This window comes from Cyprinodon tularosa, unplaced genomic scaffold (assembly GCF_016077235.1).
Source record: "Cyprinodon tularosa strain WSP-4 unplaced genomic scaffold, ASM1607723v1 ctg524, whole genome shotgun sequence".
NCBI lineage: Eukaryota > Metazoa > Chordata > Actinopteri > Cyprinodontiformes > Cyprinodontidae > Cyprinodon > Cyprinodon tularosa.
Window position 1 is genome coordinate 443,694 of NW_024039257.1, and position 25,130 is coordinate 468,823.

Consider the following 25,130-nt stretch of genomic DNA (forward strand, 5'->3'; position numbering starts at 1 on the left):
GGGAGCTGGCTCGGAGCTCGTCTTCCTGGCTGTGTGTTTCCTGGACGGGGCCGCCTGTGGAGCTGGTTGACAGTTGCCTTTTGTATCTATGCTTCTTTTTCTATGTCTGCTTCTGTCTCCTTGAACCCCAGTGGGCCTCAGCAGATGGCCGCTCACACTGAGTCTGGTTCTGCTGGAGGTTTCTTCCTGTTAAAAGGGAGTTTTTCCTCTCCACTGTCGCTACAAGCATGCTTAGTGTAAGGGATTGCTGAAGAGTCAATGAGTCGATGCAATCAACTGGTTTTCCTTAGATAGAAAACTTTGAATCAATCTGACTGGATGATCTGGTTGAATTGGTTCTGGAAACAGCCTTGAGATGACATTCTGTGATTTGGTGTTATTTAAATATGTTGAATTTAATCATTTCAAAGACTTTGATCCAATGCCGTTTATTTTATAACCAGATCATAAAGATCAAGCAGCAAACTATTTTTTTTTTACTTTCATCCATTTTGTCAAAACCTCCAAATTCCGTTTTTAAAAAGCCTTCAGAGAAATGCTGCTTAGAAAGGCACCGGGCCTCTTTCACACATGTACTTTACTCCCAAGATTTTTATTTCCTCACATGTTCTCAAGAAAAGCAGGAAGAGAGATTCATTCCTAAACTCACAAAACTGTGAAGTTTAAAAATTTTAAACAATATAAGCTTTATGCAGGTTATGGTATACAAATGAAGACGGTCTGGAGGCCTTTGACCAAAATATCACAGGTTTTCTAAATGATACTTGATAGGAAGACATGTTTTACTCATTGCAGTGAAGCCACATACTTATATTCCTCACAACTTTGTAAACTCTGCTGCATTGAAAACTCTCTGTGTGCATACATTATACTTTATATAGTGTTTTCTAAATGAAACATATACATTTAAACGTCTTCAGGATTGAGTCCATTGTCTTTTTTTTTTTTTTTTTGGAGGGGGGGGTAATTCTTTAGGGCATTTGAAGGTATGCAGCAAACCAACAACACAAAGACAACTCCAATGGAAACGGACAGTAAGAAGTATTTTTTGGTCAACAGAGACGATGAAAACCTTCTTGTGAAACCGTAATACAGACTGACTGATACAGCTGCGTGAACATACAGATCAATACAAGGTTATAGACAAACATCTGAAGGTTGACTTTGCTGCAGACAAACATTAGAAAAACAAAAGTCCGGAAATCGCCACGCAGTTGGATCAGATCTGAAGCTACGGTAGAGGAGCGGCTGTCACACAGCGGCTCCACGCACTCAGTCCATCTTCTCCTTGTGAACCAACTTTGGGGCGTCCACAAAGTCCTGGCTGTTAAACAGGATGATGGTTGCTGTGATTGCACTGGCGCTGCCCCAGAACATGAAATAAGCCAGGGTCTCTGTCCACGTGTCACCTATAAGACAAACACATTCACCCCTGGATGATTAAAGAGATCACTCTGCAGAGTGACACAGTGCAGAGGGAAGACATCCAACCCCACATTTACCAGGGGATTCAATAACAGCCTGTTGAGTGTGGAGCAGTGATCCGGTTGTTGTATAGCCTTATAAGGTCATAGAATGAAACATCATCATCATGAGTTACTTTCATTTCATCAAAAGTCTCCCATGATATGTACGGAAATGGATTAGGGCCACTGAAAAAAAAAAAGTTAACTGATTTTTAAATTTTATTTCAGTTTAGTATGGGAAAAAAGTCAGAATTCCGACTTTTTCTCAGAATTCTGACTTTTTTTATTGCCAGAATTCTAAGATTTAAGGCAGAATTCTGAGATTAAAGTCAGAATTCTGACTTTAATCTCAGAATTCTGACAATGAAAAAAGATTAAGTCAGAATTCTAAGGATTCTAAGAAAAAAAGTCAGAATTCTGAGGAAAAAAGTCGGAAATCTGAGATTAAAGGCAGAATTCTGAGATTAAAGTCAGAATTCTAAGAAAAAAAGTCGGAATTCTGACTTTAATCTCAGAATTCTGACAATAAAAAAAGTCAGAATTCTGACAACACTTTTTTTATTGTCAGAATTCTGAGAAAAAAAAAGTCAGATTTCTGAGGAAAAAAGTCGGAAATCTGAGATTAAAGTCAGAATTCTGAGATTAAAGTCAGAATTCTGAGATTAAAGATTTTTTCCCATACTAAACTGAAATAAAATTTAAAAATCAGGTAACTGTTTTTTCCCAGTGGCCCTAAATCCTCTTCCGTAGGCATGCGTCCTTTCAAATACAGAAAGCGGCTCGACACTCAACAGGCTCCATTTGAGACCTGATTCAGTTCAAACACCTGTAAATGAAAAACCACATTTAGTTCAGGGCTGCAATTTGCCAATTAATCTCTAGAGATATTATTAATTGCACATGCTAAATTTCAGCTAGATCAACCAACTGGAAGAGGGTCAGGGGCATTGCTTATTGAACGCCCTTCCTAATGACCAAGAATCTGAGAAAAATACTCAATAAGAACATGAAAATGAAATGTTACTCTGCTCTCTGCACAAATGCAAAATGTTTTCAACAAACCGGGTAAAAAGTGCAGAAAAGAAGCAAATGTGCCTTAAAAGCACCACAGAGCTCTGGTTCTTACAGGTACACCTCAGTACATCTCTGGTTTAGAAATGAAACATTAATGGTGTTCTGCCAGATCAGCATACCACGTCAGAGCAGCGTACCCATAGTCAATACGCATGAGCAAGACGTCAGATTTGTGTTTATCTCTTTAGATTTGTTTAAAAAATAGACTTACTACTAAAGGGTTAAACTAAAGGGATAAACAGGTATTGACTATGGATAACCCGAGCTGGCAGAACACCAGCCCATATATGTAATCTGTCTGGAAGTAGACTGCAGACTCATCCTGAGCAGATTTCATTCCACGCATTTCAAATTTTTTTTTTATTGGGCATCTTTAAAAAGAATACACTGCAAAAATGTTTTGAAAATGAGTAAAAATTTCTATAAAATAAGTGTATCTACCCTTAATTTGAGTAGGAAATGAGATTATCTGCCAATGGAATGAGCTTTTTACCCTTAAAATAAGATGATCACATATTATTTACTTAAATATATAAAGAGATAAATAAAAGACTGCTGTTTTTTTTCTTATTATAAATGTAATTTGCTTTATTCCATTGGCAGAGTCTCAGTGAGCTGCTCAATATAAGAAAAATTGCACTAATTTTAAGACAAAATAATTTAGATTAACATGTTTGTGCAGAGTAGTGGCAGCTGCATAAGTGAAGCATTTGATTTCATGATTTTATTCACCAAGGGCACACTTCTCTGATATCATAACATCCCTAAGATTTATTACCAGCTTTAGACACTTTGTGTCCTTTAATAGAACATGTGCCTCTACTTTATCTCATCATGTCAGATAAACGGCTGTTTCAGGCTGGAAGTCGCTCATATTCAGAATACAAACTACAGAAAGTACTTTAAATATGAAATGATTCCATCCTGTTCAATAAATGACCAGTGTTTTTAATTCAGAGCCATTTTCATGTGAATGTGCTTTACTGGAGGCATCCATGTTTGTCATAGAACACTACTGCCACCTACTGGTTAGTGACGTCACGGTGCGGTATCGGCTGTTGATCAAGTCCCAGTGCTGTATCTGGTGTTTGTCACAACGCGCTATTATCCAAGTCATCTTGAAAACATTCTTCTTCCAAATGTCGGCTACATATTACGGGTTTTTTCTCTGGCCAGAAGTTCGATGGCAAATCCTCCCTCTTCAAGTTGGCGATCCAACGACCAACCCGTCCGTGGAGGATCAGGAATCAGAAAGGTGGAATAACTCTTTTTTTTCACTTTTACCCGATGTATTCCAGCATCCAGCTGCCATGCACGTGGGCATTGTCAGTTTCACTATAGCTCTGGTGAATTTCAATGGTGAAGTCCTCTGGAAATCTTCAATAATTGTTGTTGATTGCAGATGTGTCTAGTAGTTCCCATTGATTTAGCTTGGAAAGCGGGGAGAATGGCGCTAGGCTTACCGCACCGTGACGTCACTGCTGGAAGATGGCAGGAGGGAGGGGTTACTGTATTTGGGCAAAAATGGCCGCTCCCAGACTCAGTGATTGCTACAAAAGCTTTTTTTCTTATTTTTTTTTTTACTGATTAAGGCTAAATCTATTAAATCTCCGCAAACGTTTTAGTTTTAGGTATAAATAATGATCCATTGATTATTCTTTGCTGACCGAACTTTTCCTTTAATTAGCTGATGAAGCTGCGACACCATGAGTTTCCACTGATGAACACTTTCAAAGAATTTAAGATTTTTTAAGACATTAAATTTGGGTTTTTCATTAATTAATTCATTCATTATGGGTGATCCATAATCGTTAAAATTACAAATAAAATCCTTTATGAAGGACAATTTCTGGGATGAGTGGTGAAACATTGACTCACTTTTATGAGATATCCTAATTGTTCGGGCTGTACCTGTTTACTGCTGCATTTTGCTGCCTGTTTTTTATTTAACAGTCGGTTCTGACAGCAGCAGGTAAAAAACATTCAGACCAACAGTCAGAACACCAAACATCAACAACCACCTTCCTCATGACGCCAAACCCAGCGGCGTCGCTCTGAAAGGTCACTTACCGGCCAGAAGGAGCGAAACGATGCACATGGAAAACGCAACCAGCATGACGATGGGAAGCTTGGAAAACAAAACGCAAAAGAAAGTCAGAGTCAGATCACTAATGTTCACGGCTATTACTGAGAAAAATACTCACCGTTAGGAACTTCCAGTCCTTCTTCACACGGAGAGGAGTGGGCCCATCGGACTCGTCAACAGAAAAGTTCCCCAGGAAAAGGTCAATGGCATCCTGAGGAAAGGAAAAGCAGCTGAGGCTATAACGTCTCGACTCAGAGGCACAAAACATTTCATCTACAATCAGTGGTGCTGATATAATGATAGAGTTTCATCGGTAAAATAACTGCATGTTTCTTCTCCACCACAAAAACAGAAGCCCCCTCTGGACCAAGCACCAGGAACCAATCAGATGAGCCGAATGGAACCAGTCGGTTGGTAGGAAGCGGGAGAGCTGAACCATCTTCTGGAAGTCTAGGTTGGTGGATACATTTGATTTTTGCAGAGACATAACAATGAGCTGATGGGCCGAGGGTGAGGAAGATGAAGAAAGGCGGAGAGGAGGAGGAAGAGGCTGCTCCAGAGGAGTAGGAGGGAGGTGGGTTCCTGGTATTTAATCTGGAAGGAAAGTTGGTGAGGAAGAAGAGGAGACGCAAAACAAGGCATGCTGGGATATTTCAGACAGGTTGGACAGGATGAAGATAAGGCTGGGTGTTATGAAGAAAATCAAATATATTACCTTCAAAAACAATAGAGTGCATAAAATTGCACTGATATACTTTTTCAAACTTTTGGTTTCAAATTTAATTTAATTTTAACCATTTCAAGCTTTTTCTCCCACGTGGTCTTTGGGTGTCAGTATTTTTAACAAGATCCCAGCAACCAAACAGGAAACAAAGCAAAAACTGATACTAAATATAATCCAAAAAAAAAAAAGGGCTCTTTTGTGCATAAAAAAAAAAAAAAAAGACCTAAAATTACAAAAACAAAAGTGGAAATACCGTAAAAAATTAGAGCCTCATTAGAGCATCTGCAAACTATTAGCATTGGTCTTTACTTGCTGGGAATTTTAAAAGAAGCACAAAAAGTTTTAAATTGACTTATCTGATCCGTGAGATCTAAAGCTGAGCATCATTGTCCTCAGCTACAGCTCAAACTGTACGACGAAAAACTGCAGGGTATAAAGTTAACAGCTCATGACAGTCTTACACTAGGGGTGGAACGGTTCACAAAATCCACGGTTCGGTGCACGGTTTCGTGGTCACGGTTTTCGGTTCGGTTCAGTATATGTTCCCATAAAATCCCATAAAAATTAATGAAATTAATGAAAAAATCCCAAAAAAATTAATGAATTATTTTTAATGATCCGTGGAAACCCTGGATCATTTCCGTATGTTTTGCTGCTTTGAATTTAATCATCTGGCGCATGCTGTCTACCATCTTTACGATCTCCAAGGAACTCAGAGGGGAGCGGACGGGAGCCACAGTGGAGGCTGTAGGCTTTGCTTTGTGCAGGCGGTCTGGAGCGCAGCGCTGACGGAGTATGTGGGATTTCGGGGTTAGCATGACATGTTGGTCATGTTGCTGTTAGCATAAACAAAACATGTTGCACAATGCTTGCACACTGTTGCACTTTTATCCACAGCTTTCTTTCCGCCGTCATCGTAGGTCACTCTAAATGCAAAGTGGTCCCATACAGCAGACCTATAAAGTGCTGCTGGTGCGTCTTCCAACTCCTGTTCTTTCCCACTCGCCATTCCGACACAATTCTCCACAACAACTGATTTTTTTCCCTGCTGCTTCGCTTCTTCTTCTTCTTGTTTACTACTGGTGGTTGGCTATGGTCGCAGTACCGCCACCTTCTGCTCTGGAGTGTAAACGCTTCGCCTATGAGAAAACGGAGCTGCGCATGAACCGAACGAAACACACGCGAACTGAACCGAGACAGTAGAACCGAACGGTTCGGACGGTTTTGAAAAACCGTTCCATCCCTATCTTCCACTGTCAGACCCGACGCTTTGATGCGATCTAACTGCCTGCCAAAAATCACACTTTAGAATCAGCGCAAAGAGGTGCCGCTGGTCGGAGAGTTAATCTGGAAGAAGAATTTCCTTGTTTGCAGGAGCGCAGAGCGCGAGGTTCTGGGTAATCGGCTTTTAGCTCTGCTTCAACAGGAGGCTTTGCTCACAACCTGTAACCACCGGATCGCTACCATCAGCTCCTTTGCACAACCGGATATACATCCGGGTTGCTCCCAATTTTACTTTTTAAAAATGACCTAAATTACATTTTTCCCTTCCTAAAAGTAGTAAACTAAAATGTTTCAAAGATTAATCATGTATTTTATGAGAAAATAAATGCCTTAAAATCCTGTTTTATCACTAGATCTGTGCTGGAAATGGGATCCTGGGCTTAGTCCCTTAACACTCGGACATTTCGACGGTTCTGAGATTTTAAATGCAAAGAACTTTATTTACATTAATCATATGTTGCTCATGCTGACTTTCCCTATTTCTATATTTCCTTCTGTAACACGTAGCTTTTTAATAACATAAAATAAAACATGGTTAATTTTATCTCAATCTCCCACAGCCCGCGTTTTGACGGCTATATGAGTTGCATTGTAAATTCTCCCTGCAGTTGATTGGCCATACCGTTGCCTATAGCAACCAATATTCTACCTAGAGCTCTTTGGCCAATGCGGAAAAATTATTTCAGAAAAAAATCTAACAGGCTTTAGAAATGCTTCAAAATATCGATGACAGCGATTGGGGCAGGGATGGAGAGACCGATGAGGAGGACTGGGTAGGACGGGGCTGAGATTCTGACAGCGAGTCCGAGGATGATCGCCAACCCAAGGGACCTGTCAGACAGGAGTTAAACCTTTGTTCAAAGCTTGGGTAGCGAGGCCCACACCCCAGCTGGTTCACTCAGCGGCCCAAAAGCCAAACCACAGCCTGTGTGTGATTACACAAAGGTTGGCGTGGATGTGCTTGATCGGATGATTAGAACGTGCTCTGTAAAAGCTCTAAGGTGGCCCGAGGCTGTCTTTTACAATCTATAGCATAGCATCTATAAACATGTTGGTTTTGTTCAGGAACTGTTTGGACGTCACCGTCTCACGCAGAAATTTTATCCTAAAATGGTGAAACAGTTGCGTGCAAACCACATGCGCTTCAGAGCCGGCTTTGGCGAGGTGAAGAAAATAGTGCCAGGTGCATCAGTGATAGAAAAAAAAAGCTTGTATGATATTTGTCATAACTAAGAAGAAAAATGTCAGCCGTCAAATCGACGGCCAGTGGGAGTCCTAGCAGGATCAGAATTCTGGGAGTCCTGGTGTTAATTAGCGTAGGATCCCATTTCCACCACAGATTGAGTGATAAAACAGAAAGGACTTAAATGCATCCATTTTCTCAGGAAAAACATTATTATTCTTTAACACATTATGGTTTAGAACGTTTACTATTTTTAGGTATGAAAAAACAGAATTAAGGTATTTTTTACAAATTAAAATCAAGGGCGACCTGGAAATATATCTGGTTGCGCAAAGGAGTAGCAGTTAGCATTAGCAGACCTGTCAGCTTGCAAACAGGAAAGAAGGAGAGCGAGTGCGCCACCTTCAGGTCATGGGGGGGGGGTTATTTTATAGCTCTTTCACTAGAAAACTATCATATCTGGAAGAACAGAAGTATTTAATAAGGCATAAATCTTCTTACAAACAAACAAAGGCTAGATGGCAGCGTTATGTTGACTTAAGAACTTATGGGGAATGATGGAGAGTGACCTGGGCAGGGTGAACCCTGCCTTCTGCCTATAGACTGCTGCCGATCAGCACCCCCCTCTGACCCCAACAGACAAGCGGCAGGTTTTACTGGTATTGTTTCTGCAGTGTAGCAAAGAAAGCCTTAAAATAGCAGCAGCAGAAGAAGCAGATGCTAATCCTGCTAATGAATAGCGTCCCAGCGCTACCTGTCTGAATCCATCTGAGAAGTTATTCTTGTAGTAGCGGATCATGGAGTTCCAGCCGTCCATCAGCAGCCCCCACCTGGTCCTCTTCCCCGTCCTGATCAATAAAAACATAAAATCATTTTCACCAACAGAACGATACCATAAGCTGACGGAGGGGCCGTGGAACTGCTTTACCTGGTAAAGTCTGTTTTTAAGGCTCCGGTTCCTGCATACTGCACAGCGCATGCATTAGCATTGTCAGCCCATGCTGTTAGAGAGCAAACAAAACCATGACCACACACTCCAGTGGAAAAGGTACGACCAATCACACGACGATGGAGCATGCGGCACGAGGCTCACCGTTTTTGTAGACTTTTTCAAACTCGGCCTGCTCTTCGATGCGCTGACCCACATTCAGGACTCCCATCCTCTGTGGAAACAAGAGAAGACAGGTCTGTGCCGACACCCCCGCTAAGGCCGTAGGGAGGAACTATTACCCCATTTACACAACCGATCCATGCCGAGACCGGTCCGAGCTCGGATGTGTTAACCAGGCCGAACTGGCGAACGTTTACGCATCACGCCATCTCGTCTCCTCGCCTCCTAGTGACGATCTGCGGTATTACTGCCAGTATTGAAGGAGGAAATCCAGCAGTTGGTGGTGGTAAAGCGCCAAAAGTTGTTTGCCAACCGCCATAAAACACAAGAAGAAGAAGACGAAGGAGGAGGGAATCAAGCAAATCAAAATGGCGTCACATTCAGAAAGTTATGCTTGATTATTATTGCTGTACTTCGGTGTTTGCGGAGGGTCAGGCGAATACAGCAACCTTTCGTGGATGTTTATAGTTCTTCTGTTTTGTGTTGGTTGGCGAGCAACTTCTGGAGGGGCATTACCGCCATCTACTGGAATGGAGTGTGAATCGCGATGTGCAGCCAGATGGAGATGACGCGTTCTGCTCATGCGCTCTTGTTATCAGAGAACCGAGCCAGGGAAAAAACGAGCCGAGCCCACCTCTGGAACTGGTCTGTAGTTAGCTCGGTTCGGTTGTGTCTAGCTGGGTTCAGTTCAGTTTGCTTTCCATTTACACACGATAATACCCCATTTCCACTACCCTTGAAAAACCGATCCATGCCGAGACCGGTCCGAGCTCGGATCAGTTAACCAGGCCAAGCTCGGTTCTGACAACCGTTTACACATCATGCTATTTGGTTCCTCGCCTCCTCGCCTCCTAGTGACGATCTGCGGTATTACTGCCAGTATTGAAGGAGGAAATCAAGCAGTTGGTGGCGGTAATGCACCAAAAGTTGTTTGCCAACAGCCATAAAACACAAGAAGAAGAAGACGAAGAAGGAGGGAATCAAGCAAATCAAAATGGCGGCGCCCGTCACATTCAGAAAGTTATGCTTCATTATTATTGCTGTAATTCGGTGTTTGTGAAGGGTCAGGCGAAGACGGCAACCTTTCGTGGATGTTTATAGTTGTTGTTCTTCTTCTGTTTTGTGTTGGTTGGCGAGCAACTTCCAGAGGGGCATTACCGCCAACTACTGGAATGGAGTGTGAATCGGGATGTGCAGCCAGACGGAGGTAACGCGTTCTGCTCATGCGCTCTTGTTATCAGAGAACCGAGCCAGGGAAAAACCGAGCCGAGCCCACCTCTGGAACTGGTCTGCAGTTAGTTCGGTTGGGTTGTGTCTAGCTCGGTTCGGTTCAGTTTGCTTTCCATTTACACACGATAAGTTATCTCAGTTAGTGAGCTTGGACCGGTCTCGGCACGGTTGCTCAAGGGTAGTGTAAATGGGGTAATTGTTTCCCATCTGTAAAATGTAACGAGTAAAAAATTAACCTGATCAGAGGGTTTTTAGATCAGTTTTTGTTCGGATGAAACTGTAAAATTTATTTGGGCAGCAATACTTCCTCTCATTTCCAAATTCTTTGTTTATTCATCTTTGTAGTGTTGCTTTATTTGGAGGATTTTTCTTTTAAGGTTTTTAACGCGTCACACCCGGAGGGTCCACACGAAGCCAAACCCTGGCCAAAACGCACAAATTTTTCACCAAACCAGCCTCTCATCCATACGAAGCCGGCGTTTCGGGGGTCTGTAAACGATCTTTTTTTTATTAAGCCTTCAGAGTGGGAAGATTTTGAAACGCCGTTTTCGCGTTTCCATCTTTAAGCTCTAACCGCATTTTTTTTTTTTTTTTTTACACGCATGCGTCAAGCGTAGCCTCTAAACACGCATGCCATGTATAAATATTAGTGAGCATGCCCAACATTTCGTCGGCTATTTTTGCTTTGGCACCACAGCGCCACTTACAGGCCTGGCATACATTTTGCAGCGTTTTCATGCATTCGTGTGGACGATCACATTTATTTTACGTCTCCGTCTTTAAGACAAACTTTCTGGAACATATTAGCGTTTCGTGTTCGTTTTGACTTCGTGTGGACGGGGCCTAAATATTATACTGAAGCGCTGCTGCTGGTTACTGATGCAGTGAAATGTTAATTAAGGCATAAAGAATACCGACAGACCACTGAGGAGTTTCTTCATCCCTAAAGGAGGAGAACATACCAGAAGCTGAGACTGAAGCGAGCGTCTGGCCAGCAGGCTCTGGATGACGTTGGTCCTGTCCAGGCAGTCCATACAATTACTCCTGAAAACTCCTTTCTGCTGGGTCAAAATCTTTCCATCCGTGTTCACCATGAAGTAGCTGGACACAGGGAAACGTCTCAACGCCTCTTTACAGCACGTAGCTTGAGCTAAGCTACCAGCAGCTCCTGGTTCACTTACCCGTATTCCTCTTGGGCCTCAGCGACGGCGTCCACCAAGATCTGAAGGCGCTCCCATCTCATGTGACTGCACTCTTTGTGAAAGTCAAAGGCCAAGTAGCTGAGGAAGATGTGCACAAGAGGGTGAGACCAACATCCAGGAAACGATTAAAGGGCAAAGTAACATCTATACACCAGCAGCTCTCTTTGGTTGCATATAAAGTTATTCTGAAAGATTACTGCCCAGAGCTTGGCATTATTGGTTATTTTTATCTTTTAGGCTTTGCTTTGCAATCTGTTGGTAAATACAACCTGTCTGTGTACATCTACAATAACAATGTAGGTATGAAGCTGCACATGTATGCAGGGGTAAACAAGGCAGCTAAGCTACACTGCAAAAAAATGGAAATCTAAATAAGTCATTTTTGCTCAAATTAAGTGTATTTGTTCTTGGATTGAGGAGGTAAGTGAGACAGTTTGCCAATGGAACAAGACAATTTACATTTAAAATAAGAAAAAAACAATAGCTTTGTCTTATTATCTAATTATCTTATTTTAGGAGTAAAAATACTCATTCCATTGGCAGATCATCTTATTTACCTGCTCAAATTAAGGGTAAATACACTTAATTTAAGACATTTTTTACTTATTTCTAGATGTTTTTTGCAGTGTAGTTAACATCTTCCAGAGAAGTTCTGAAAATAATGAAGATATAAATGTCAGAGACAAAGTGTGGGAAAAAAAATGCAAAAAAACTTGGCTCCAAAAGGCCCATCAGGAAACTATAAGGACAGATTTGGATCAAATTATTTTTTTGTTTTATTCCCCTGTAGAGGTAAATAACGTGACATCGATGCAAAATAGAACCGTTCCTCTTTGCCATCATTTTCCATCAAATTCACAAGGTAACAGTCTATGGATGCTTCTTGCCTCAGCAGCGGCTAAACTTTCTTACTTTGACTGTTTTTAGTTCTTCATCATGCTTGTCGCATTAACAAAATGAAAAAATACTTAATTCCAAAAGGAATTTAAATGTTGCAGAAACGCATGAAGTTTGGTCAGGCTGTCTTCTCCGTAAGAGCATCTCAGCAATGGATCACAGCGCCAGAAACCATCAGAGACTCTCTGTCATTCTCTTCATTCAAAAAGAATGCAAAAAAAATGGCTTGTAGAGCCAAATTTGTGTGTATTTAAATAATTTATAATTATTTTACATGAATTGTATTTCTTAACCATAATGTTTTTTATGTAATTGGTATTGTAATTTTATCTTGTGATTTTATACTTGTGTTTATTTTTAAGGTTGCCTTTTTTATACCTGGCTGGGGGACTACTGATGAAAATTAGCACTCCTTAGCTAACTCGGGTATATTTACATTGTTTTAATGTTGATGAATGTACACTGTCCCCTTTCAAATAAACAATAAATGAAATGAAATTAGGGCTGCAACAACGAATCGATAAAATCGATAAAAATCAACTTTTAAAAGCGTTGGCAACGAATTTGATCATCGATTAGTTGTGTCGCGCGATTAATGCGTCATCCGCCACCGTCGTCATCACATCCACTTGACTGAAACGCGGGAAGAAAAAAAAATATGGCAGAGCAAGCCAGCGCCGCAGGTGAGCAAAGGCTGTTCTACTCTTCTAACGACCAATACTGCAAACGCAAGCTGCGTCTCAATTCGCAGACAGCCTGCTCCTTGTAAAGCGAAAAAAGTCGTAACATGCAACTATTTAAAAACAAATGAACATGGCGCGGAAGCACCACTGTTATGATGCAGCACCTGAAAAGGAAACACGTTGGAGCCTTCGATGGCAGTGAAGAGAGCTGATCAGCAGGATGAGCGGCCATGTTTGTTTGGTTTTAAAGTGGGGAAACTTTACGTTAGTTTCTCAGGTAGCTCATCTGATGCTTTCCTTACCGTGTTAGTAGGTTACAGACAGTGATAAGGTTGGCTACTTATTTTACTTTTAATTTCATTTGAATTAGCTTAAGCAGCGTTTAGATTTACTTTATAAATAAATTAACTTGCAAATTATGAGGGCAAGGCTTTTAAAGTTTAAATCTTCTGGCAAAGATAAAGTAAAGAAGATCCTGCAATTTATGGAAGTAAAGCAGAATAAAATCCAGCAAGATCAGTAATATGTCAATTAAGTATATGCCACATTCCCATGTAAATATCTGTCTTTGGAGGATGTGTTTTTTAGCACCCCTAGTTCTCTCATTTTTATTCCAAATACAATTTATAATTTGAATCACAGGGCTATTTTTATCTCTATGGTTCAGTATTTTCTCAAGCAGCAACTTTAACTGCTATACTTTCCTGTCTGAAAAATCCAGAACTCTCTAGTCTAAAAAAACCTCATTTGTTGAAATGGGGGGGCCTATTGTTTGAACCCCTTAGGGGCTTTTAAAAACAAAAATGTCTTTTTTTGCGCTTTATGAAACAAAGTAGCCTATATTTAGTGGATGTACAGCTACATTTCTCATGTAAGTTTGCGTAGTTTTAACACAAACATTTATTTTTCATATTGCACCAGTACAGTTAATGAGCAACCTGTACTTGTGTGCTTGTTTGTTCTGTCTAAAATGTTTATTTTGGAATAAAGAGGTTAATATAAAAAATATTTTTTGTCCGATTCATCGATTAATCGAAAAAATAATCGGCCGATTCATCGATTTTTAGTTGCAGCCCTAAATGAAATGAAAGTCAGCTGTTCAGGTACTACCTGAAAAGCCAAAATGTTTTAATGCTGTGCACAGAGTACAACAGCGGTTTAATGGTTTTAACAGTGGCCATAATGGCCATGGAGAACGCTAGGTGCACAGGCAGAAAATATTTTAATGGAGAAAAGGCCACTTTAGCCACTTAAATTCAAGTTCTGAGAAAAATAGAACACTTAAAGTAACGGTGAGCTTTTATTGTTTTTAATGTGAAAAAAAAATGCTTTGGGCTTAAATGTCTGATGCCTGTAAGACGATATATTTGATTTAATTTCAGTGAGTTGATTTTAATGTAAATAATTGTTAGAGGATGTTCTCGTCACACAGATCAAGGACCTGTGAGCTGAATAACATCAGAATCTGATATCAGAAATCCAATCAGGATCTTCAGAATCAACAGAGGACACTTACTTAAGCAAACCGTTGTTTAGACCGGATGACATCTTGGCAAACTCCTCTTCTAGTGGCTTCTCTGAGCCTTTTTGATTCACCTGGAACAACAGCATCTAAATGAGCCTTGTGTGTGTTCAGCCGGGCTGCGTTTCATTAAAAAAGCTCCTCACCAGGTTCAACACAGTTTGCTTTCCATAGATGAGCAGCTGTGAGTCAAAGTGTCTCTGGAAACCATCCATCTGTAAACGGCAAGAAAAACACCATCAGATTCTCACTTCTTCCACTTAATCCCAGGGAAAATGGGCGTCTCTTACGTGGTTCATGGTTTTGCTGATCACTGGTTTGGGTTTGTACTTCAGGTTGGGTCTCTGGCTCCAGTAGAACGGCATAGAACCTCGTGTCTGTGGATGAAAGCAAACACTGCAGTTCTTCTCTACCTTCCCAGAGAAAACCCTTCGACAGTCAGACACTTTATCCTTGACCAAACCAACCTGCACAAATGAAGCCTTGGCGCCTTCATACAAAACTATCTGCTCAGTCTCCACAAAGTTAGCAGCATGGCCTTCAGAGTCGATGCCTGTCAAGACAAACATTTCTCTGCTGTCAAAGGAAGAACAATCAACTGCAGGAAAGGGAGTCTTTTCACTGCTGACGGTCTGCAGGGATGAAATGTTTACCTCTGACATAATATCTGACGCCAGCGCGGAAGCAGCTTCTCCTGGAGATGAGGATCCACTCAAAGATCTTCCCATTTATGCGGCACGGCTTCATGACGATGACTGGAGCAGGAGCGTCAAAGAAAAACCCGAACCACCGTTTGATCACATGTCTTTCAACAACATTTTGGGCAAAGGATACATCCATGGATAACAGGCAGTGCAAACCTGTGCAGCTGCAGAGAGACAGCATGAGTTAGTCAGTGCGAGCATAACGGGTTACAGAGAAGCCATATGACAGCTGTTACCTCAGGCTGGCCGGCCAGCTCCCTCAAAAGGTTACCGTTCCAGACGAACCTCTGATCTGCCTGGAATCCACAGGAAACCAGATAAGACAGGAGAATCTGCAACTTTTTAAACCATTCTCACCAAATAAAAACAAATTTTATATATCAAAGACTATTTAAAACCTCACCTCACATGTAAACCAGAACTTTAAATAAATGAGAATACTACATCTTCTCATTAAACAAATACACGGGTAAACTTTGACGTTCTAGCCGCTACAGGAGAGGAAGCAGCATCACTTCCTGTTTGACCTCCTCCATAAATGTTTAAGCCAATGCACGATTTGCACTGTATGCATAAAAAGCATAAACGGTTGGAAAAATGTAATTTAGAGAAGAGAAAATAGTTAAGAAAGGAAGTCTGTGAAGGAAAGGCAAGAAATGTTTTGAGCCTGAAAGTTACATTTTTGACCGTAAAAGCTAAACTATCATTAGTTTAATGTTGCGGTAAAACTGTTTTACTCTCAGTTTTTAACATGTTTTTGTCTTGATTTGATTTTTTCCTTTCATTTTATTGTCTAATTCACGTAAAGCACTTTGAATTGTACATGTACTGAATACAAATAAATAAGAGATCCAAAAGGTTTAGAACTCGCACATAAAATTAAAATTGTTGCTGCCTTTAGGGATTTTATGGGAAAAGGAAAGAAACCCCGATGCCTCCTTCTCCTCTAAAAAAAGAAATGTAAACCCTAAAACTTTGTGACCTTCCAACACTTTTCTGAACCGTCTCACAGCTTTGTGACGTAACGGGCCTCTTACCCTCTCCAGCAGACTCATCTCTTGGAAGTCAGGGCTGGTGTTTGCCAGGCGCTGCAGCGTGTGCGTTAGATCGAAGTCAGTGCAGAAGTAGAAGCCGTCTGTAGTCAGCACGTTGTTAATCATCGCCAGGAAGGTCTTATTCTCCTGAGACTGAAGCAGGAAAGCAAACCGTTTTAAGGTTACTGTTCAGTTTTGTTCTAGAAAGAGAAATCAGTACATTTATTTCAATCCAACAGAAAAACCTCTGAAATATGTGAAAATACCTCAATGATTAACATCAGTTTTATATGTTTATATATCGTTTACCCTTTAATAACATTTAGCAGTTAGCATAACAACTATTAGCATTCAAAACTAATTGCTTGGGCCTTGGGCTAAAGGAAGCATTAGTGGAACGCAGATACACCCCCAGGGTATAGGGAGCAGTGGATGGAGTCCTTCAAAGGATGCCTCCTTTTCTAATTGGCTCCTGTGCACTGGGGGCGTGGCCTCTCCCCAGCATAGGGCAATGTTTCCTAACCTTTTTGGAGCTGTGTTCAGCTTTGGGCATTTTGTTTTATCATGACTACCCCTCCCAGTAAACAGTATTGATGTCCAAATGTGGAATAAACAATAAGTGAATATATAATAAAAACTATTTTACTTGATCTTTTAATTTTAGCATTTAATTCTTTCCATCTGAAATAAAAAACAGCATAAATATGTTGCCTTATTAACCACTGATCTGACATTCAACTCAATTCAAAAATACTAAGTGAAATTAAATACTTAACGGTTAATTATCTCAATTACTCCCAGAGAAGAGATTTTTTCCCAAAACATTTCTCTTTGCTATAAGAAAAGGACAGCACCGTTAGTGCTTGCTGCAGCTGCTGTGCCGACAGTAGATTGTGTTTTTAGATTGTATCCCTGCAAAACCCCAGATCCGGCTTTCAGTGAAATCCTGGTCACATGTCTAAGCTAGCATAGCAGAGTCAGCTAGCTGTTGGTTGTTTCATTTTTGCTTTTTACGAGTTAAACATTTATTCCAAGCGTTCCTCTAATACGCTGCCCCAACCCTAAATCAACGCAGATGATCTTCCTAAAGCAGCTAAACTAACTAAGCTAAAGTTATTCATTTGGGATCCTTTTTTCTATTTACTTACCCAATTATTATTATTTATACATTTTTTTTGTATTCTGTATGGGAGTATATATATATGGCTATATTGGTTTTTGTTCTAGCCCAGGGGTCGGCAACCCAAACTGCTCAAAGAGCCATATTGGACCAAAAAAACAAAAAATTAATCTGTCTAGAGCCGCAAAAATGTCAAAGTCTCATACATGCCTCGTATGGAAACACAGGCTCTAAGTGTTTTATCCCACTATAGAAAATGACTATGTGGGCTTAAATATATAATAAGCATTCATGATTAAATCTTTATCCTCGAGCAAATGTCACATAGCAGCTTGAGGTGAGGGAGGAGCAGTGAACGCTCCCATTGCACGTTGCTTACCGCGCACGGCTTAACCGCCTTTCACCGCGCGGTTTAAGTTTTGTTGCATTGATGAAATTATAGAAACACGATAAAGGAATCTTTCTATGGTGGAACTGTTTCTGTTGGGAGGAGCTGATGGAGTCATGAGGAGCCAAGCAGGAACTGACACCCATCAGAGCAGAGCTCTCTAACCCTGAAATCCCCCATCCTCCATCACCAGCGTTCCTTGGTGTGCTTTATATTTTTAGGATTTGGGGAAAAAAATGGAAGAAAGTTCCCATCCCTGCATCAGAGCGCCACCTGTTTGATCTGTGGTCGGTTTTCCATCCTTGCAACAAAACTAGCAGCAGTAGTGGAGTTTGGAGACGTAATTCACTTCTTAAAGGAATAGTACACCCAAAACATGATTAGCCTTCATTTTCTACTCACCCCCATGCTGAACAACACTCTGGAGTACTTTTTTGATATCTCAAATGCATCTGGAGATCTGGGAGGCTTCTTGCTGTCTGCTGACATTCAAATAATGGAGGTCTATGGCGCCCCAGGCAGAAAGGTCCATAAAAGTCCACAAAAAACGTGTCAATATTCCTCCATACTGCTCGTCCAATGTATTCCAAGTGTCCTGAGTGGGTAGCATCCAGAATTTACTCGAAACGAAGTAATTTAGAATGTTTTTAGAGCATAAACAGTAGTGTATAGGATTTCCTGAAAGCGCGTTCACGGCGCTACGGAAACCGCGGCAGACCAAACCAGATGAAAGTGCGCATTCAGCTCGGCAAAGAACTCATGCTCTTCCTCAACACTGAAGTCCTCAGACATTTTTCTTTCGTTGTTTCTTTCTTTGCACAGGTAAACAGCACATTTCTTCTTCTACGCTTGCATTATCGGCAGAGCAGACGCTGAATGCGCACTTTCATCTGGTTTGGTCTGCCGGCTTCCGTAGGCTCGTGAACTCGCGGGAGCGCGCTTTCAGGAAATCTATACACTACTGTTTATGCTCTAAAAACATTCTAAATGACTTCGTTTCGAGTAAATTCTGGACGCTACTCACTCAGGACACTTGGAATACATTGGACGAGCAGTATGGAGGAATATTGACACGTTTTTTGTGGACTTTTATGGACCTTTCTGCCTCGGGCGCCATAGACCTCCATTATTTGAATGTCAGCAGACAGCAAGAAGCCTCCCAGATCTCCAGATGCATTTGAGATATCAAAAAAGTACTCCAGAGTGTTGTTCAGCATGGGGGTGAGTAGAAAATGAAGGCTAATCATGTTTTGGGTGTACTATTCCTTTAAGTCTACATTTGCTCTCCTCTAATTTATCCAGAAGTTCTGCAAACACACTTTTTCTCTCCCTCCCAGCTTGGTTGTTGGCTGCATATTTAGCCTTCCCTGGAACTGCCTTTCCAAATTTTTATTTTTTTGCCAACCTCTCATTACCATGCAAAAATGGGGGCAATCGTTGATAATGAAAGAAAATGATTGGGTCCATCCTTTGAATCCTCTTTTCTCATCAGCTATCTTCCTTTTTTCCCCTTTGGGATCCATGGAGACACTCCAGCAGCCTGGCACTGCGCAGCGCTGGTTGAAAGTTATGACCACTGATCTCTATGGCTATGACGCAAATTATTGTTTAAATTTATTTATTAAACAAATGTTTACAGCATTGGTAAACATAATTATTTTTTTGTTTGACCTCCTGCACATTATATTAAAACAAAAGAAAAAAAAAAAACTTGATTTTCAGAAATGTTTGCAAAAGCTCCAGGGAGCCACAAGGGGAACGCTAAAGAGCCGCATGCGGCTCCGGAGCCGCCGGTTCCCGACCCCTGTTCTAGCCCAATTATGTTTATATGTTAAAGGTACATTGTTATCTATATAACTATATCCATTTCTTTATATTGTACCACATGTTAAAGCATAAATAAACTTGGTTTATAAACTTAGTTATTCATTTGGGTCTGAACAGTTTCCATGTGATTTCCTACATCCACAGAAACCAAAACACAGGAGGACTTTATCCAACGGCAACAATAGCGTTTCTGTCATTATCTGGAGTAGAAAATAGGAGGATGATATAAACGAGACACAGTCTTGCTAACCTGTATCTCTGACAGATGGAGCACCGTCTTCTTATAGGAGATCACATCAAAGTCCACAGCCTTCCACACAGAGTGGCCCAGGAGGTTGCCTACATTCCTCTTCCTGGTGATGACGATCAGGTACATCCCTGCACAGCGAACATCGTCAGTCCAAACCCCATCATTGTGAACAACACCAAGCATGGTTAACATCAGGCTCCTACCTGCAACCAGGCGAATAGTTCCCATGATCCCACAAATGGGTCTGGTGACGGCAGACGGAGGGACATCCTGCCTACCTATGAAACCAACACATCGGTGAACATGTTTAAGCAGAACGTACCACTCTGTTCATGTTGTTCGCTGTCAGATAAACGTCAGTCGTTCACAGATTTAAGGCAGCAGTAATAAACAGATCATCAGTCACAGAGCTTCACCTTCTGACAGCGACACATCAGTTAGTGTATGGAGTGAATTTTATTCCATTATTGTTGCAAAAAAACACTTTTTATAAATAGAAATAAAAAAAAGCTACCCAGACACGAAACTTCTTTCAAAAACGGCGTTTAGAGTAACTTTGCTGTTTACTTTTACTCTTTATATTTTGCATTTTTCAAATATTACTTAACCCTTTTTTCTCAGATTTTATTTTTCAATTACTTTCATTTATTTTTCCCCTTTTTGTTTTTACAGATTTAAAATTAAAATTTTAATTGTCTTCTTTTCAAATTGGCTTTAACAGAAGACATTTCCTTCAGCTTAACTGCAAAAAACTAACGTCCAGCAGACGGATAGAAATGCATCTTCCCTCCTCCCACCACAGGAAATCCTGCCCCAGAAACCAGGGGAATGGGATCTGTAAAACGCAACTTAAAATACGCAAAGCATAATTTTTCCAGAAAAAGAGAAATTTAAAAAAAATGAAAAATCTATAAAATCTTTTTCAGAAGAATATCTAAAAACATCTGAAAATGAAATAACTGAAAAAGAAATTATTTGAAAAAAAAAAATCTCTTAAATGTAAGAAAACAGCAGAGTTACTTTAAGCTTCTTTTTTCCCCCAAAGTTTAATTTCTGGATTGGAATTTTTTCAAAAGTCCATTTAGCAGAGATGGGAAGTAACGAAGTACAAATACTTCGTTACTGTACTCAAGTAGATTTTTCTGATATTTTTACTTTACTTTACTACTTATTTTTATTGCGACTTTTTACTTCTACTCCTTACATTTTTACACAAATATCTGTACTTTCTACTCCTTACATTTAAAAAAATTGGCTCGTTACTTTAGTTTTGAATCATTTCAATGGAGTTACCGTTATTATTTATAACGTCATCAATACCAAATTCAATCTAATTGGATGGGAATCTAAGTTATATTTGACGCACCGCTACAAGATGAATCGACAGATCCGGCGGTATTCATTGGCGGCAAATCATTGCAGCTTGGTGGCGGTGGCGTTAGCATAGTAGCATGGACGACGAGATGATTGAAAATGAACACAACGGAGATCTAGTCCTCTTGGCAGACATCCATTTAAAATGCAGGCAACGGCATGAAAAAAGTGGTTTCTACTTTTACTTTTATACTTTAAGTAAATTTACAAGCCTGTACTTTGTTACTTTTACTTGAGTAAAGAAGCTTAATCAGTACTTCCACTTTTACCAGAGTATTTTTAACACAAGTATCTGTACTTTTACTCAAGTATGGAAAGTGAGTACTTTTGCCATCTCTGCCATTTAGAAAAAAAAAAAAGAAAAAGTGATGTTTGCTCATAAAAAGGAGGGAAGAAAATCCTGCGATATCGGCGTGTGTGAAAGGCTGCTGTGATACCTGTGAGGGTCATCTCGTTGGAAACCCGGTCAATGACCAGGACGGCGTCGGCGCCCTCATCACACGCCTCGATGAAGAACTTCTCAGGGGTTGTGTGCCTACAGGGAGACACACACTCATAACAGGAGATTCTCCAAAGACCAGATGGAAGGACTGGGAGCAGCATTTAACAGGAAATCACCTCAAAGCTTATTGATCATTTCCTTACAGGTCATAACTTTGCTTTTATTTCTCCATTTTCTGCTGGTTTCACCACCAGAGGGACGTACTTTTAGGTGACGGCTCCTGTTGAACCGACACACTGAGGGTGGAGCGCTTTGAACGCAGCCAGCTGACTGGGAAAACAGGCTGAACGCAAAAAGCAGGGGATCAGTCCAGAGCTATAGATCAAACTGACTGGAAGAAGCCCCGCCTGTTTCAGAAACATTTTCCTGCACATTGATGGATTGAAGGTTGCTTTCAACTTTGGGTGAAATAAACACTGGATTAAAACCTTTTTTAAGCATTTATCGCATCAACATAACAGCAGGATATAAAGTTCAACCTGGTTATTTTTTCCTGAGAACTATATTAGCTGATAACCAGCTAAACTAGCCTATAAAGGGACTAAATCATTAAAATGTGCTTGTTTTATTTGATGTTCATGTTTGGTGGCTGATCATTTGAGAAGTGCCAAAAAGGAAAATCTAAAAAGTTCTGTTTTACTGTGCTAAAAACCAGAACTGGGCCAGAACCAGTATAAACCAGTTGTTGAAAGCAGATATGGCCGTTAAGCTGAGAAACAAATCGGCCCATTCTGCTCCTGAGCTGAACAACGTCTGTGACCCGAACAAAGAGTCTTTATCAGGAGTACAGAGCTTCGATCCATCAGCTAAACCTCCAACATACAGAAAAACCTTTTCCTGAAAGCCGACTGTTTCTAAACCAGCATGATTGCTTCCTTACAGCCATTAGTTTCTGTTATATTTCGGCTCAACGTGAGCCAAACATGCCTGGACTGAGCTTAGACCATCAAGGAGTGGTGACAGCACAGGGCTGTACAGCAGGGAGTACTGGATTTACAGGGCGGGGGGGTCATACAGGCATCTAATCTCTGCAACATTTAGGTCAGATTGGATCATTGATGAACGTCGGCTAAAAGGCTGTAAGCGTTTAAAGACAATGTGGCAGGCTGCTTTACTGTTGCTCTTTGCTAATCTAGACCAGTCTCAACAAGCAGGGATTCAAACCCTCCTAAACTGAATCATCTCCCAGAACAGCTTGATGCAGCAAAAACAAACCTTCAGCTGTCCAGAGAACAGGGGTGGATTTAGGACATTTGGGGCCCTAGGCAAAGACAGGCAGGGGGCCCTCTGAATGAGAACACATAAAACAGCCCCATTCTACAGATAGATAAATGTTAATAGAATAGACATCCATTATCTGTTCTAGGTTGTGTCCCTCTCTTCTTGTCCCCTTTCTTCTTGTGTTCCTCTCTATGTTTGGTACTCAACTGACTTTTCATGCTGTCTCTAAAGGAATGAAAGATTTTTTCCAAGCACTAAGCTCACTTAGCTGATTGCTCCTTCCTGTGTTTCCAAAAAGGCCAAAGTAAATAACCCAGTCCTTCTTTTCACTGTAGAAAAGCCATGATCTGCTTATCTGTTCTCCATTTTTCATTTGGATGAAATAATAGCTGCATGAATCATGACAGCAGACAAGATAGAGGAGAGCAGGAGGCGGGGTTACCAATCTACTCGCTCTGGAGAGCAGAGTTCGCTGCTTTTAGATGTTGTCTCCAAAGTCTCCAGTAGCAGAAAAATGTGGCAAGATTTGGCGCTAGGAGCTTTTTAGAAATGAAAGTGCTAGAGGGGTCTGAAAAGTGGCTAAATATAGCGACTAAAGCGCTAAGTTGGCAACACTGCTCTTTGCATGGTTTGTTTTCAAATGGTTTGCTGCTGTCTGTTTGGACCTTTCTGAACATGTGCAGCAAATGGACTGATCCAATATGGTGGACACTGAAGGAGGGGGCTGAGACACACTTATAATAAATTTTCTGATGGCATTTTAGCCAAAGGATTTTTATCAAAAACATAATTAATTTGCATAAACAAGGAATAGTTGTATTAATCATACATTTAAACAGAGTTTTATGGGGCCCCCCAGGAACTTGGGGCCCTAGGAAACTGCCCAGTATTGCCTAATGGTAAATCCACCCCTGCCAGAGAAGCAATGTTTCATTTTCCAAAACAGAACCAGAACCAGGTGTAGTTCTCCTTCACCCCCACTAACCCTACCCCCCCTTCCAGGTGAACATGTTCACCAAGCAGCCAAACCTTCAAGCAGAGGGCTAACAGGTGGGGCTGAGTGACTCACATTGTGAATGAAAGGTGTGTCTGGAAAAAAGCAAACCGTTGTCAGGCTTAGAAAACAACGAGGCGAGCTGTGAGCTGTGACTGAAGCAGGTGTTGTGCCGAGAATGACCTCCCATGCCGCGGGAGCGCGCATCGCTCCAAACTCGCACATTAATGAGAAAAAAATATGAACAAAAATTGAACTATTAAACATATTCTTAATTTTTTTTAATATATTTCTTATGCATGGATGCCCTAAAATTGATAGTTTTGGTGGACAGATAAATTTGAATTAATAGATTTTAACTTGTATGGAGACTAGATGTGCTCCAGTCAGTGAGCGGTGAATAAATTCTCTGCTCAGTGGATGACAACCAACATCATTCTATATAATTTCTGAAAAAACAGTCATAATAAGTTAGAAAGTTCCCTTTTCCTTTTGATTTCAATCGATATTTCAATTTAGGGCGATGCGCGCTCCCGCGACAGGGGAGGTAATTCTCGGCACAACACCTGCCAGCTGTTTAATGAACCACCAGCAGCTTCACGGAAGACAGTGTAACAGTGAGACAGGAACACTGACTGCTCTACAGGGAGAGGCAGACCTGGAGCAGACCGACAGTCTCCATCGCTCCCTGCCTTCTGTGTGTGTTTCATAATAAATGAGGGAAAGGTGAAGCTGGACTGACTGACTGACTGCTGCTCTGCATTTCGATCCAGTCAGCAAACTTCAGCCTACACTCTTCAACTTCCGCTTTAGCTTCAAAAGCCGGTTTTCTGTGTCTGTAGTTGTTAACGTTAGACTGAGAGGAGAACTGCTAACAGGGTAGCAACCCGAATTAAATGAAGATTACTTACAAATTGTATCTTTCATAGGCGGTCGCCATTTTCCTCCCGACTGAGTGACGACAGCAGAGTGGCTCCTTCTGTGTTGCCAGTTTGGGAGGAAGCCTGCAGTGGGCGGGGCTTGGTCGGTTAAACCTGGCATCCACACCCAAAGCGCGTGCGCGGCTGGTATATGTAGTTCGATGTGATTCAAAAAACTTTATTAAAACAATAAGCAACGACAAACCAAGGGTGACCAAGGTAACCAAAAATACTACTTAATCAGAAGTAGCACTACTTAATAACATTTTTGCTGAAGTAAAAGTAAAAAGTAGCCATTCAAAAACTTATTTGAGAGGAGTTTCAAAGAATTAGA

The 25,130-nt window shown here is 40.9% G+C and overlaps 1 protein-coding gene across 1 annotated transcript; it reads right to left on the reverse strand.

Annotated features, from left to right (window-relative positions):
• Positions 1 to 957: 957 nt before the first annotated feature.
• sacm1la (SAC1 like phosphatidylinositide phosphatase a) lies at positions 958 to 24,888 on the reverse strand. Its single transcript, XM_038304046.1, has 20 exons — positions 24,788 to 24,888; positions 21,597 to 21,694; positions 19,989 to 20,063; positions 19,786 to 19,913; positions 16,204 to 16,353; positions 15,403 to 15,462; positions 15,297 to 15,330; positions 15,116 to 15,217; positions 14,930 to 15,015; positions 14,753 to 14,839; positions 14,609 to 14,677; positions 14,457 to 14,536; positions 11,340 to 11,438; positions 11,121 to 11,259; positions 8,911 to 8,980; positions 8,746 to 8,818; positions 8,572 to 8,665; positions 4,745 to 4,837; positions 4,611 to 4,668; positions 958 to 1,409 (listed from the first exon to the last, which is right to left on the reverse strand). Exons 1-20 carry the CDS (start codon positions 24,814 to 24,816, stop codon positions 1,273 to 1,275), a joined length of 1,761 nt encoding a protein of 586 aa, XP_038159974.1. The 5' UTR covers positions 24,817 to 24,888; the 3' UTR covers positions 958 to 1,272.
• Positions 24,889 to 25,130: the final 242 nt, after the last annotated feature.

Excerpts from the sequence above, each read along its gene's own strand:
- sacm1la (XM_038304046.1), bottom strand. The coding sequence starts at position 24,816 with ATGGCGACCGCCTATGAAAGATACAATTT. Across the intron at positions 16,354-19,785 it reads TCCATCTGTCAGAGATACAG|TCTCAGGAGAATAAGACCTT; the intron begins GTTAGCAAGACT and ends TTCCTGCTTCAG. Across the intron at positions 15,463-16,203 it reads AGATGAGTCTGCTGGAGAGG|GCAGATCAGAGGTTCGTCTG; the intron begins GTAAGAGGCCCG and ends TGTGGATTCCAG.